The sequence below is a fragment of the Neovison vison genome, chromosome 12 (genome assembly GCF_020171115.1).
Source record: "Neovison vison isolate M4711 chromosome 12, ASM_NN_V1, whole genome shotgun sequence".
NCBI classification, from domain to species: Eukaryota; Metazoa; Chordata; class Mammalia; order Carnivora; family Mustelidae; genus Neogale; species Neogale vison.
The window spans coordinates 97,796,754-97,812,801 of record NC_058102.1 but is presented as its reverse complement, the minus strand read 5'-3'; the positions used below and the strand labels follow the sequence as shown (position 1 = coordinate 97,812,801).

Sequence of the window (16,048 nt, the reverse complement as noted above, 5' to 3'; positions counted from 1 at the left end):
ATGGATAAAGAAGAAGTGGTATATATACACAATGGAATACTATTCAGCCATCAAAAGAAATGAACTCCTGCCATTGTGACAATGTGAATGGAACTAGAGGGTATCATGCTTAGCGAAATAAGTCAAGTGGAGAGAGACAACTATCATATCATGTGGAGATGCAATGTGGGGGACTTGGGAGTAGGAAAAGAATAAATGAAACAAGATGGGCGGGAGGAAGACAAACTATAAGAGTCTCTTAATCTCACAAAACAAACTGAAGGTTGCTGGGGGTCGGGGGATTGGAAGAGGGTGGTGGAGTTAGGACATTGGGGTAGGTATGTGTTATGATGAGTGCTGTGAAGAGTATAAACCTGGCGATTCACAGACCTGTACCCCTGGGGCTAATAATACATTATTTGTTTATAAAAAAATAAAAAAATTCAGGAAAAAAACCATATAGCTGCCTCAAAGATTTTGTCTTGTTTTTACATATGAGTTTATGAATTATAGAGTTTTCTTCACTTAATAAATAATTCATGTATTTTTAGCATAACTGTACAATGGTATCCTGGGAAATGTTTCTGTCTTTTAAAAATTGTTTTGTCGTTTAATCCTCTTGAGATCAATGGCAGAGTACACAAAATTATTAAATCCTAAAACTACAAAAGAAGCAATTGTGCTCCTCATGTAGGCTAGAAACATCTCAAAGTAAACAAGGAGACTGAAATCTTTTTTTACCACTCTATTCTAAGTTTTTGTTTTAAGAAATATATTTATTTTATACATAATACAAAAAATGTTCTCTCAATTTAATATATATTAGAGGTATGGCTCTTTAAAGAAGAAATGAAACTAGATAAATTTCTTGTCCTGATAAAATCTTTGAGCTCACACTGTTGAGTGTGAGATGTTGAGGTTAATGTATTTTGAATAAGAGTGTAAGTTAAAAGTAGTTTAAAGTAATATAAAAATATGATGGATATGCAACATTCAGAAATTTCCTCTGTTCTGGGACTCAAATCAAAAGAAGACAGTTGGGAATGAATTGCTACTAAAGCCAGTAAGGTTGGGGAATTTTTTTTTTTAATTTTAGTCATATTAATTGCATGAACTTGGACAAAAAAAAATTGATTCATTTGTAAGCCATTGAAATATATGCCATGAAGTTAAAACTATTTTTTTTAACAACTCAGTTGACTTGTCCTAATAAGGAATCTTTGAACCTGCATTTCATTGGAATCAAACTTTGAATAGATATCCTTCATAACATTCAAAAGAATCTCAGAAATGTATTTTATTAAATGAATATGTTGTTTTCCTCAGATAATTGTAATTACATATGTTTTTGGTATACAGGATCATTATGAATATTGCAAAATATGACATTGGAAAAATGAATTAGTACTAAATTTGAGAAGCTTCCTCTTATTGAATTCAATAGAATTTAAACATTTCATAAAATATCCAGTTTCATATCCCAAAGGAATCTCCTCTCCCTTACTGATAAATTGTGGAAGTAGTTACAGAAGTCCCTGGGCTTATAAAAATGGTCAGAAACCGTGACTATTTTATTGCCATTCACCAAGTATTTTATTTGGAGATAAAAGAAGATAATGATGTCAAGTAGTTTACAATAGTTTTTTAGTTTTTGTGTGTGGGTTTTTTTTTTTTTTTTGCAGTTTTGTAATTTAAATTTAGCTTGGGAGTATGCATGTATGAATTCACTTTTAACTTTATAATTTGGTACTCTATGTAATTCATCCTTTGTTGACTGACATTTTCTTATGCTTTGGACCTTAAAAAATAGACCAACCTTAAAAAAAGAAAGTAGACCAAACTTGGATTTCAAAAATTTAATCACTGAGTATAAATTGCGCTTAAATAACCAGAATGTAGACATTTTTAGAAAAATTATACATTGGGAAGTCTGGGAAAAGAAAGGAAAAAATATAAGAAAGGAATGAAGTAAAAGAAGAAAAAAACCTTAGTCATATTGTAATTATTATAACCATTGGAAATATCTCTACATATTTTAATACCTGAACTGGACTGTGTGAAATGTAATAGCTTTAAAATACATATAAAAGTTTAAAATAACGTATGACATGACATTCTTCTTAAGGAAAATATGGTCATGCTTCAGAAAAAATTGGTGATATACTTTTGAGATGATAAACATGAGGATGTAGGCATGGTCTGGAAAAAGATGGAAAGTAAGAAAAAAATGAAAAGGCTAATAAAATTCTGAATTTTAAGGTGCTAACCATAAAACAAGAAGATAAGAGAAGAGAAGGGGAAGGACATGAGTAAGAGAGAAGAGGCTACCATGGTAACAGGGGGAACCATGCAGAGCAATGACACTAAAACAAACTATCAGGTATGAGTAGATAACATCTTTTTTAAATGGCTTGTTTTCTAGAACCCTCCTCTGTTACTGCAAAAGTAAATAAAGAATGCTACATAAACAACACAGTCATCATGCCTGAGGATATACTTCCTATCTACTTGGGTCCATATCAGAGAAACAAGAATAACCAGGGTGAGTGAGACACAAGTACACCCAAGTCTTCAGGAAAAAGAGGAAAACAGACCTAAAGTGGTCAGGAGAATTTCAATCTTGAAGAGTTTGCAGAAGTTTGGTGAAAGTACTGAATCCCCACTCAGGTATTTAGGTCAAGTTTATGATTTCTAAAAGGCAGGGAGTCCTCAGCTGAAATCTAATTTACAGAATACTATCATAAGGAGTAATAAACAGAGAAAGAGATAAGTTTAGCAAAGAGGAATGAGTTACCTGATGGTGTAAAATAACTTAATCTGAACTAAATAGATTGGAAAAATAATTGCAACTACAGATGACACAAATTAAAATATTATGACAATTTTTCTGGATTTTTCTTTGTTTCTTTTTTTATATGACTTTCATATACCATATATTATCCTTTTGGAATGCCTGAATTTATGACACTTCAGAAATGAAATACTAGAGTTGCACTCAGTGAAATTTTGAGTACAAATTATATGAGCAAGGTTTTAGAGGCTGTTACTGATGACTAGCGTAACACTGAAGGAGGTTGGGTGGCGGGAACAACACATGTATGGACAATCTCAAGCAAATAGGTATCTCATGTAAGATTATAACCTTTATTTCTCATTTTTTATTATTTTTTAAATTATTATTTTTTTTGAAGTCAGCAATGAAAAACCACAGCACAGTAACAACTTTTATTCTTCTTGGACTGACTGATAATCCACAATTACAAGTGGTCATTTTTCTTCTCCTTCTTTTCACCTACATGTTGAGTGTCAGTGGGAATCTAACCATAATCACTCTCACCCTAATGGACTCCCATCTAAAGACACCCATGTATTTCTTCCTCCGAAGTTTCTCATTTTTAGAAATTTCATTCACAACTGTCTGCATCCCCAGATTTCTTGTCAGTATGGCAACAGGTGATAAGTCCATTTCTTACAATAGTTGTGCAGCACAGCTGTTTTTTACTATTGTCTTGGGTGCAATTGAATTTTTTCTTCTAGCTGCCATGTCTTATGACCGCTATGTGGCCATCTGCAAACCCCTGCATTACACCACCATCATGAGTGACAGAGTCTGCAACTTGTTGGTCCTTGCTTCATGGTTGGCTGGTTTTATAGTAATTGTTCCACCACTCCTTGTGGGTCTCCAGCTAGATTTCTGTGCAGACAACACTATAGATCATTTCTTCTGTGATTTTTCTCCTATATTACAGCTCTCTTGCACAGACACAGATGTAATAGATTTAATGGCATTTCTCTCAGCCATTTTGACCCTCCTGGTTACACTGATATTAGTGATTCTCTCCTACGCAAACATCATCAGGACTATACTGAAGATACCTTCTTCTCAACAGAGGAAGAAAGCCTTTTCTACATGTTCTTCTCACATGGTAGTTGTGTCCATTTCATATGGCAGCTGCATTTTCATGTATGTGAAGCCCTCTGCAAAGGACAGAGTATCTTTAAATAAAGGGATAGCCCTGCTCAGTACCTCTGTTACCCCTATGTTGAATCCCTTCATTTATACACTGAGAAACAAACAAGTGCAAGATGCTTTTAAGCACGTGATCAAAAAGATTGAGATTTTCTCAGTGAAGTGAATCATTTTAGGATATTACTGAGGTTATGAGTAAAATAAAGCAAGAAGGATAAAGTGCTTCACAGAACTCTTCAATGCTTATATTTGAAATAATAGTAACTATTTTTCTTATTATAATTTTCATGGTGGCCTGATTAATCTCCAAAGCCTAATTCTCTCTCTTTATCTGTCCCTTATTTAGGCCAAAATAATGTGCCTTTTTATTTGGTGCTTTTATCTATTTCTTCTAAAAGTTCTCTAAGAGGAAGACAAAATTAGACTTTAATTTTTCCATGGTTTTTCCACTGTTCTGGAATTCAGAGATTCTATTTTACACATATTCTATATAGAGTTAATATACCACCTAAATTTGTAAAACTTAGCTAAAAAACACATATTTCTAGAAACCCTCAAATTGTCACTGGCTCAAGGCAAAATAAAAAACGGGAATTGATCTATAACTCTTAGAGATACTGAATCACTAACTACTATATCCTTAAATAATGTAGAATTTTTTTGTTTCTGTAAATCGAGGTCATGGCAGTCATTTTAGATAATTAATTTGTAAATTTATTTTGCTAATTATTATTATTCTTTATCATATATACTGTACCAGTAAAAAAAAAACACAAACAAAACCAATTTCACAGTATATGTACATTTGTTTATAAATTATACATTCACTATAGTACAGAATAAACATATTAATAGAAAAATAGAAATTAAGCAAGGACATTAGGCAAAAGAATCAATGTATTTTATAACACTACTGTATGATATAAATTAATTTTAATGTTAATGGTACCACTATAAGATGCAATTTCATAAAACATATATTATTATATTTGTAAATATCAGTTTATTATGTGATAAGTTATAAGAAAGTCTATCCTAAGCCTCTCTGAACATGGTACTTAGAAGGGTCTTCATAGTTCAAAACTAATGCTTCACAATGCATGTTGCTCACATCAAAAGGAGTGAAAGTGACAATATTCTTCTGTCCTATTTGAATTTGTTTTTGATATTGAATTACTACAATTCTGTCTGCTTTAATGTTAATCTGCTGCCTAAACATTTTTTTTCATTTTTTCTTATTTATTTTTTTATTTTCAGCATAACAGTATTCATTATTTTTGCACCACACCCAGTCTCCATGCAATCCGTGCCCTCTATAATACCCACCACCTGGTACCCCGACCTCCGACTCCCCGCCCCTTCCAAAACCCTCAGATTGTTTTACAGAGTCCATAGTCTTTCATGGTTCACCTCCCCTTCCAATTTCCCCCAACTCCCTTCTCCTCTCTAACTCCCCATGTCCTCCATGCTATTTGTTATGCTCCACAAATAAGTGAAACCATATGATAATTGACTCTCTCTGCTTGACTTATTTCACTCAGTATAATCTCTTCCAGTCCCATCCATGTTGCTACAAAAGTTGGGTATTCATCCTTTCTGATGGAGGCATAATACTCCATAATGTATATGGACCACATCTTCCTTATCCATTCGTCCATTGAAGGGCATCTTGGTTCTTTCCATAGTTTGGCGACTGTGGCCATTGCTGCTATAAACATTGGGGTACAGATGGCCCTTTTTTTCACGACATCTGTATCTTTGGGGTAAATACCCAGTAGTGCAATTGCAGGGTCATAAGGAAGCTCTATTTTTAATCTCTTAAGGAATCTCCATACTGTTCTCCAAAGAGGCTGCACCAACTTGCATTCCCACCAACAGTGGAAGAGGGTTCCCCTTTCTCCACATCCCCTCCAACACATGTTGTTTCCTGTCTTGCTAATTTTGGCCATTCTAACTGGTGTAGGGTGATATCTCGATGTGGTTTTAATTTGAATCTCCCTGAGGGCTAGTGATGATGAACATTTTTTCATGTGTCTGGTAGCCATTTGTATGTCTTCGTTGGAGAAGTGTCTGTCCATATCTTCTGCCCATTTTATGATATGATTGTCTGTTTTGTGTGTGTTGAGTTTGAGGATTTCTTTATAGATCCTGGATATAAACCTTTTGTCTGTACTGTCGTTTGCAAATATCTTCTCCCATTCCGTGGGTTGCCTCTTTGTTTAAACTTTTATTTTTATATAAACACTTTTAAAAGTGCACAGAACGTTTTTATTTGAAATATTTTAATAGAGATTATAATAATTCTAAGTTTTCCAAATGGGTGGATGAGCATTTTTGTAATTATTGAGCTTATATAATCTTCATTAAAAATAACTATGGAAATAATTTTGAACAATCAATTTCTAAATTTCTTTTGCTTATTTTAACTCTATTTTGAAAACTGGTTACTTTTTCACATACTGTTAAGATACCATGCATTAAGGATGGCACATGATGTGATGAGCACTGGGTGTTATATGCAGTCATTGAACACTACATCAGAAACTGATGATGTACATATATTGGCTAATTGAATTTAAATTAAAAAAGTAAATAAAATACTCTGTATTTTGGAACAGAATGATAGAGAAATATCTTCATGAAACCTTATACGATTGATAGGTATTTGTTATCATATAAAAGAGAAAACTGGAATATGTCTACTTGTAAATAAAATCGTATATTTCTCCTAATGTATATTTTAAAAAATACTTCTCCTGAGAAGTTCTGAGTCCCTGATACATTTCTTAAAATATATCTTAACATACCATTATATGCTTCCTTCATTCTCCTATCCTCCCTACTCCTTCAACCTCCTCCTCCTTCCTCTTCTGAACTTTCAAATGTAAAAACCATTCTTAGATTGAAGACTGTACAAAAACAGCCTGTGGGCTTGTACTGCAGATTTTGGTTTGCTTACCCAGGGTCTAAATAATAACAAAAGACCGGAGATGCCCCTAAAGCAAGGATGAATGTCTGCTTTCTTATATGTTTTACTATTTCAAGGTGATGCAAGCAATCTGTTATGTTCTATTAATCCAAAAACATATCTAAAGTTAAATAACTCAGTATTTACTGCCAATATTGTTTCTTTTTTTAAATTTCTTTTCAGCACAACAGAATTCATTATTTATGCACCACACCCAGTGCTCCATGCAATGTGCCCTTATAATACCCACCACATGGCTTCCCCAATTTCCCACTCCTCACCCCTTCAAAACCCTCAGATTGTTTTTCAGAGTCCATAGCCTCTCATGGTTCATCTCCCCTTCCAATTTCCCTCAACTCCCTTCTCCTCTCCATCTCCCCATGTCCTCCGTGTGCTATCTTATGTGTGCTATGCTCCACAAGCAAGTGAAGCCATATGATAATTGACTCTCTCTGCTTGACTTATTTCACTCAGCATAATCTCTTCCAGTCCCATCCATGTTGATACAGAAGTTGGGTATTCATCCTTTCTGATGGAGGCATAATACTCCATAGTGTATATGGACCACATCTTCCTTATCCATTCATCCTTTGACAGTCATCTTGGTTCTTTCCACAGTTTGGCGACCGTGGCCATTGCTGCTATAAACATTGGGGTACAGATGGCCCTTCTTTTCACAACATCTGTATCTTTGGGGTAAATACCCAGGAGTGCAATTGCAGGGTCATAGGGAAGCTCTATTTTTTATTTCTTAAGAAATCTCCACACTGTTCTCCAAAGAGGCTGCACCAACTTGCTTTCCCACCAACAGTGTAAGAGGGTTCCCCTTTCTCCACATCCTCTACAACACACGTTATTTCTCGTCTTGCTAATTTTGGCCATTCTAACTGGTGTAAAGGTGGTATCTAGATGTGGTTTTAATTTGAATCTCCCTGATGGCTAGTGATGATGGGCATTTTTTCATGTGTTTGATAACCATTTGTAGGTCTTCATTGGAGAAGTGTCTGTTCATGTCTAAGAAATGGCTGTAACTTAAAACACAGTTGCATTTGGTGTGACCACCTAACTCAGCATATGAATCTACTATTACCCTCTAAAATTTGCCTGGGGTAGGGAAGGCAAATGTTTGAATTAAATGGGTATGTGGAATGGATCACCATACCTGCATCATTTTTTAAAGTATTTGATGGTAGTACCAAGTACTGCAGTTTTGCCAGGGAAAGATGCGTTGATTTATTATTTGTTTATGAAGGTGAACTCCATGGCTTTCTACTTGGTCCTGAGTATATCTGTTTTAACAATGTATCAGGATGATTTTTCACATGCAGTAGAATCAATGTAAATGAGACCAACACATGACTGCCACTTATCAATAAAATTTTCTCCACCCCTATTATTCTCCACTCTAATAAGTGTGTACCCTGCATTCTATCATCATTATAATTAAGATTAGCTCAGAGATGAGGTGAAACAATTCCAGAAAGTTCCAAATTTTACCCTTTTCAGTAGATAGTTCTCCTGACAAAAGGATTTATGCACTTTTAGGAAAACTGGAAGGAGATTAAGATATTAATATCAATGTATGACTCTTCCCCAAGGATAACTTCCTTCATGGGTTCTGGCTCTATGAACTCACTGAAGTCTTTATTTGGATAAGGAGTCTAACATCATTAGATCACTTTATCATCCTTCCTTTCACCCAAACTATAGTTCTTTCAATTATATAGGTCAAATAGGAACTTAATGGATTGTCTATTTATTTTAGACTTAGAGCAGCAGGATGTCTTTTTCAAACTAAAGCATATCACACAATTTTTTTAAAGATTTTTATTTATTTGTCAGAGACAGAGGGAGAGAGAGTGAGTGAGCACAGGCAGACAGAGAGGCAGGCAGAGGCAGAGGGAGAAGCAGGCTCCCTGCCGAGCAAGGAGCCTGACGTGGGACTCGATCCCAGGACCCTGGGATCATGACCTGAGCCGAAGGCAGAGGCTTCAACCCACTGAGCCACCCAGACACCCCATGCTATAGTCTTAATATATACCCCAAGATTCATATTTTGAAATTCTAACTCCCAAAGGTGATGGTATTAGGAGACAGGACTTTGGGAGGTGGTTAGATAATGGGGTGAAGCCCACCAATAGGATTAGTGCTCTTATAGAAAGGACCTCAGAGAATTCTGTCCTCCTCCTTCCACCATGTAAGCATACAATGAGAAAACACCAAACTGGAAGAAGGCCTTTATCTGCCCACACTATCACTATGATCTCAGTTTTCCATGCTTCAGAACCGTGTGAGATACATTTCTTTGTATGTATGACACACAATCTTCTGATATTTTGTTATAGTAGTCCAAATGGACTAGAACAATTACTATAATACTTTTTGTTATGTAAGTTTTCTCTTTTGAGGTTTGAATTTAGCCTATAAGCATGTGAAATATATTCATGATCATATTACAAGGCAATAAGGTTATATCTAACTATATAGAGAGAAAGAAAATGACAAGTTTGTGGCTTTAAATTCTTAGATCGACTTATACTCAGCAAACCATGGAGTTCTCATGGTTTCTCTTGAGTTTCCCTCAAGAAATTTATTATCTCTTATAGCCTTTTGTTACTGAAAACAAATGTAGGCTCTGATCTTCTTTTCAATTGAGGTGTTATTGACATATAACACTCTATTGGTTTTAGGTATAAAACATAATGATTTCATATTTAGATACAATTTTTTTAATTAAATTTTTAATTTTTTATAAACATATATTTTTATCCCCCGGGGTACAGGTATGTGAATCACCAAGTTTACACACTTCACAGCACTCACCATAGCACAGACCCTCCCCAATGTCCATAACCCCATCCCTCTTCCCCCAACCCCCCAGCATCCCTCAGTTTGTTTTGTGAGATTGAGTCACTTATGGTTATATACACAGCAAAATCATCACCACAATAAGTCTAGTTACCATCTGTCACCATACACGGTTACATTTTTTTCTTGCGATGAGACCTTTTAAGATTTATTCTCTTAACAACTTTCAAATGTGTCAAAAGCCTTATTAGTTGTAGCCATCATAGATATTCATGATAATAAATATATTTCACATGTTTATCATATTGCTCTGTATCATCTCCATTTACATTGAAAAAAGGTTATCCTTTCATGCAAGCGTCTTTCTTTTTTTTAAAGAATTTGTTTATTTATTTGAGAGAAAGAGAGAGAGTGAGCATAAGCAGGGGGAGGGGAAAAGAGAGAGGGAGAAGCAGACTCCCAGCTGAGCAGGGACCCCAATGCAAGGCTCAATCCCAGGAGCCTGGGATCATGACCTGAGCCAAAGGAGTTGCTTAACTGATTGAGCCACACAGGTTTCCCAATACAAGTTTTTGTTGTTTTTCTTTTTTTTTAATTTTAAAATTTTTTAAAATTTTTTCAGTGTTCCAAGATTCATTGTTTATACACCACAGCCAGTGCTCCTTGCAATATGTGCCCTCCTTAATACCCACCACCAGGCTGACCTCTCCCACCAAACCCCTCCCGTCCAAACCCTCAGTTTGTTTCCATAGTCTCTCATGATTCATCTCCCCCTCTGATTTACCCCAATTCACTTTTCCTTTCCTTCTCCTACTGTCCTCCATGTTATTCCTTATGCTCCACAGGTAAGTGAAACCATGTGATAATTGACTTTCTCTGCTTGACTTATTTCACTCAGCATACAAGCTTCATTCTAAGTGATAATCTAAGTAACTCATCAATCCCTGATGCCAAGGATTCCTGATATCTTATTTTATCTTCTTACTGTTTTCAAATATTTCAAGTTCAGATACTAATTAAAAAAAAAATTCTCCTTAAGAGTGCATTTCTTGCAGCTGTGCAGTCATGACTGTTGAGTGCCAATTTTCCATAGACTTTCGACATAGCTTGTATTAGTTCTTGCTCTACATTACTTTTACATTTGTTTTTATATCATTCAGCAATGGAGAGAGAGATCATTTATTCTTCAAGGCAAGACAGCAGTTGTTTTTTTTTTTTTTCCTGATTAGAATTAAGATAATGTCCTACACTGAGCAAGACTGGAAGGTTTGCTGGACCCTGTTTAAAATATTGGGATTTTTCTAAGCTCAGGGTTTCTCAGTTGTTACACAGACCTATTGTGTGTGCAGCATCCATGTGAGTCCTCTCTGCTTCACCCCTTGTGGGGATTTGGAGGCAAGAGGAACTGTGGCAAACATGAGGTTTATGCCACTGGCCATGCTGTCGGTAGTAATTAATGTCTGTTGTCTCTGACTCAGCAGTCTCATGCTTTTTGCCAGAATCTATGAAACTGTAGCTGGCTGACCTATTATATCCTTCTCAGTTCTTAACAGCTTGGTTGAAGAAGAAAAATTGCTAGAAGAGATATAGTTCTCTGAAAGAGTACAGGGGCCTTCCATGGGCAAGATTAGGAATATGCAATATTCCTCATCCAATTGTAGATACTCTTGCATGGGTGGTAAGTGAAGAGTTACGACACTTCTACATTTTAATTAGCCTGAGGGTCAGGAGGTAGGATTGAAAGTAGCTACTATTAAGTGAAATTTGGCAGCCTTAAAAGGTTATATAGTGTGTGATTGAACTTATATGCTATTCTGGAAGAGAAAAATTTATAGAGAAAGTAAACAGATCAGTGATTGCCAGAACTTTGGAGCTGGAGGATTACAGCAGAAGCACAGTTGATTTTTTTAAGGTAGTAAAGTGATTTAATATGACACTATAAAGACAGGTATCACACAACAGTTATCAAAACAAGTAGAGCCTTACAACACAAAGAATAACTCTAATGTGTTCAAATTAAAAAAATAAATAAATAAATCCAGGATCTTAAAATGGAATGCAGAAGGATTTAACAGGATTAAGAATGTATGAAACAAACTCACTGAACGAAAGAGAGGAAAAGGTACTAAAACTACGTGTGGAAATGAGTGAATTAGTAAGACTCAAGTCATAAGTCTACTCTAGTTGATAAATTTCATTCCTACTATACATTTTTATTGCAATTTAAAAATTAAGTCATTGGCACATGGTAGGAGCCATTCTTTCACTGTTGGACCAAGAGGACAAAGGTAGAATAAGTCATGAGATATTGGGTTAAAGTTGAAGATATTAGTATGAATTCATGAGTAGCTTAACATAGATACAAAAGGATACATCTGCAAATCCGCAGTTGTGTATATAGATCTGGGTAGGTATTCCCTTCCTCTGTTACCTGAAGGTATCCAGAACAGATAATCCTGACAAATTCCAATAAAGGGAGTTTCTAGAAAATGCCTGACAAGAACTTCTCAAAATTGTCTAGATTATCAAAATAAGAAATGTCTTAAGAAACTGTCACAGTTACAGGAACTTAAGGTACAATTTAATAAATGTAATAATATCACCAAATACATGGTTTTATTATTGCTTTAACAAACTCAAATCAGTTTGGTTGGTACACATTCAGGTGGTAATATGGACACAAGGGTTCTAGTAGATTCTAGCTTAATTCTGGATAAGTTTTATAAAATTGTCCTTGTCCCTTATGTACCAGATTCCTCTAGATGAAAGGTCTGAGTGTTAGTAGGGTATAACTGGAAACAAGATGAAATTATAGCTCCGGAATGGACTCCTCAGATTTTGTGAAAGTGGAGAGAGAGAGAAAACCTGTTATCAGGCAAGAAGACACTTTAGACCTCAGGAGACTATTAATGATCTTTGTCACTAAGAACTGTCCCTGAAGCCTTTCTCCAAAAAACAAATACTTAAGCACAAGAACTTTAAATTTGCTTGACTTTTAGGTAAGCCATCCTCTACCAGGGTTCTGTGAGGATAAAAGAGATAATAGGGGACCACTCTAGCTCTTCCTAGTCACCCCACCCACCTACCTTCACCCTTGGGCAAAATACTTCTTTTCAAATATTTTTTTTAATTTAGCATACAGTGAAATATTCATTTTAGGTGTACAATATAAGTGATTCATTAATTGTATACATTCTTCATTGTTCATCACAATAGGTGTACTCTTAGTCCCCTTCACCTATTTCACCCATCCCTCCACTCACCTCCCCTCTGATAACCATCCATTTATTCTTTATAGTTAAGAGCCTCCTTTTGGTTTGTCTCTTTTTTTGTTTGTTTCTTAAATTCCACATATGAGTGAAATCATATGGTATTTGTCTTTCTCTGACTGATTTATTTCACTTAGCATTATATCCTCTAGATCTGTCCTTTTGCAAATGACAAGATTCCATTCTTTTTTATGACTAAGTAATATTCTATTGTATATGCATATTCAATTGAAGATAGATTAGATAGATAGATAGATGATCAATAGATAGATAATAGATAATTATATCTTCTTTATCCACTCATCTATCAGTGGATACTCAGGTTGTGTTGCTTCCACAATTTGGCTATTTGTAAAGAGTCCTGCAGTAAACAAATATCTTTCCAAATTAATATTTTTAAATTCTTTGGGTAAGTATCCAGTTGTGGAATTACTGGGTCATATGGTGGTTCTATTTTTAATTTTTTTGAGGAATCTCCATAGTGTTTTCCACTGTGGCTGCCCTGGTTTGTATTCCCACCAACAGTGTACAAGGGTACCTTTTTCTCCACATCCTCACCAATATGTGTTCTTTCTTATGTTTTTTATTTTTATTTTAGTCAGACAAAACACTTCCAAGTCCTTTCTCACCCCTTTTTTAAGTCATATAATGGAACAGACAAATGTCATGTAGCTGATGGCTTGAACAAGACAGACTGGATTAAATATACTTAAGCAGTCCCTCCAATAACACATTTGAATTGGGAGCCCTGGGACCCAGCTGAAAGCTATGTCAGAGGCCTTACTAACCTGTAATCTGAATGATGCATGTTTAATTTGGCTGCCAACCTCCAAAATTATAAACTTTTTCTAGGAGAGCTCAGGCACTCTTGAGTTTTTACTTGTGTAAAGGCTAGTCATTGGCTTGCATCCCTTTGGAGAAAACTGTGACTGGCATCTTGGGAGTGATAAAAGAGACCTGCAGATTAATCAGATAGACAAGAGAGGAACATACTTATGTGAATTTGCAGCATTTTATAAGAGATTTGTCAGATTTTTCCCCTTAGAAGTATATTAAAAATACTGTATTCCCATTCAGTTTTCCTTCCTTTCCTCTGTGGTCCTCCATGCTATTCCTTAAGTTCCACATATGAGTGAAACCATATGATAATTGTCTTTATTTGCTTGACTTATTTCACTTAGTATAATCCCCTCTAGTTCTATCCATGTCAATATAAATAGTGGGTATTCATGCTTTCTGATAGCTGAGTAATATTCCATTGTATATATAAACAAATCTGCTTTTTTTAAAATTCTTTATTTATTTTCAGAAAAAACAGTATTCATTATTTTTTCACCACACCCAGTGCTCCATGCAATCCGTGCCCTCTATAATACCCACCACCTGGTACCCCAACCTCCCACACCCCCACCACTTCAAACCCCCCAGACTGTTTTTCAGAGTCCATAGTCTCTCATGGTTCACCTCCCCTTCCAATTTACCCAAATTCCATTCTCCTCTCTAACGCCCTTTGTCCTCCATGCTATTTGTTATGCTCCACAAATAAGTGAAACCATGTGATAATAGACTCTCTCTGCTTGACTTATTTCACTCAGCATAATCTCTTCCAGTCCCGTCCACGTTGCTACAAAAGTTGGGTATTCATCCTTTCTGATGGAGGCATAATACTCCATAGTGTATATGGACCACATCTTCCTTATCCATTCATCCGTTGAAGGGCATCTTGGTTCTTTCCATAGTTTGGCGACTGTGGCCATTGCTGCTATAAACATTGGGGTACAGATGGCCCTTCTTTTCACGACATCTGTGTCTTTGGGGTAAATACCCAGGAGTGCAATTGCAGGGTCATAGGGAAGCTCTATTTTTAATTTCTTGAGGAATCTCCAACTGTTCTCCAAAGAGGCTGCACCAACCTGCATTCCCACCAACAGTTTAAGAGGGTTCCCCTTTCTACACATCCTCTCTAACACATGTTGTTTCCTGTTTTGTTAATTTTGGCCATTCTAACTAGTGTAAGGTGATATCTCAATGTGGTTTTAATTTGAATCTCCCTGAGGGCTAATGATGATGAACATTTTTTCATGTGCATGATAGCCATTTGTATGTCTTGATTGGAGAAGTGTCTGTTCATATCTTCTGCCCATTTTTTGATATGTTTGCCTGTCTCGTGTCTTCTGCCCTTTTTTTTGATATGATTGTCTGTTTCATGGTTGTTGAGTTTGAGGAGTTCATTATAGATCCTGGATATAAACCTTTTGTCTGTACTGTCACTTGCAAATATCTTCTCCCATTCCATGGGTTGCCTCTTTGTTTTGTTGACTGTTTCCTTTGCTGTGCAGAAGCTTTTGATTTTGATGAAGTCCCAAAAGTTTATATTTGCTCTTGTTTCTTTTGCCTATGGAGACATATCTTGAAAGAAGTTGCTTTGGCTGATATTGAAGAGATTACTGCCTATGTTCTCCTCTAGGATTCTGATGGATTCCTGTCTCATGTTGAGGTCTTTTATCCATTTTGAGTTGTACGGTGTAAGAGAATGGTCGAGTTTCATTCTTCTACTTATAGCTGTCCAGTTTTCCCAGCACCATTTATTGAAGAGACTGTCTTTTTTCCACTGTATATTTTTTCCTGTTTTGTTGAAGATTAACTGACCATAGAGTTGAGTGTCCATATCTGGGCTCTCTACTCTGTTCCACTGGTCTATGTGTTTTTATGCCAGTACCATGCTGTCTTGGTGATCACAGCTTTGTAATAAGGCTTGAAATCAGGTAATGTGATGCCCCCAGTTTTATTTTTGTTTTTCAACATTTCCTTAGCGATTTGGGGTCTCTTCTGATTCCATACAAATTTCTGGATTATTTGCTCCAGCTTTTTGAAGAATACCGGTGGAATTTTGATCGGAATGGCATTAAAAGTATAGATTGCTCTAGGAAGTATAGACATTTTAACAATGTTTATTCTTCTGATCCAAGAGCATGGAATGGTCTTCCATATTTTTTGTGTATTCTTCAATTTCCTTCATGAGTGTTCTGTAGTTCCTCAGGTACAGATTCTTTA

At 35.7% G+C, this 16,048-nt stretch overlaps 1 protein-coding gene across 1 annotated transcript; it reads left to right on the top strand.

The window, feature by feature from the left end:
- Nucleotides 1-3,170: 3,170 nt before the first annotated feature.
- Nucleotides 3,171-4,115, top strand: LOC122891096 (olfactory receptor 6C74). Its single transcript, XM_044226502.1, has one exon. The coding sequence runs from the start codon at nt 3,177-3,179 to the stop codon at nt 4,113-4,115; it is 939 nt and encodes a 312-aa protein (XP_044082437.1). The 5' UTR covers nt 3,171-3,176.
- Nucleotides 4,116-16,048: the final 11,933 nt, after the last annotated feature.

What these genes read in the sequence shown, in the direction of transcription:
- LOC122891096 (XM_044226502.1), top strand. Translation starts at nt 3,177, where the DNA reads ATGAAAAACCACAGCACAGTAACAACTTTTATTCTTCTTGGACTGACT.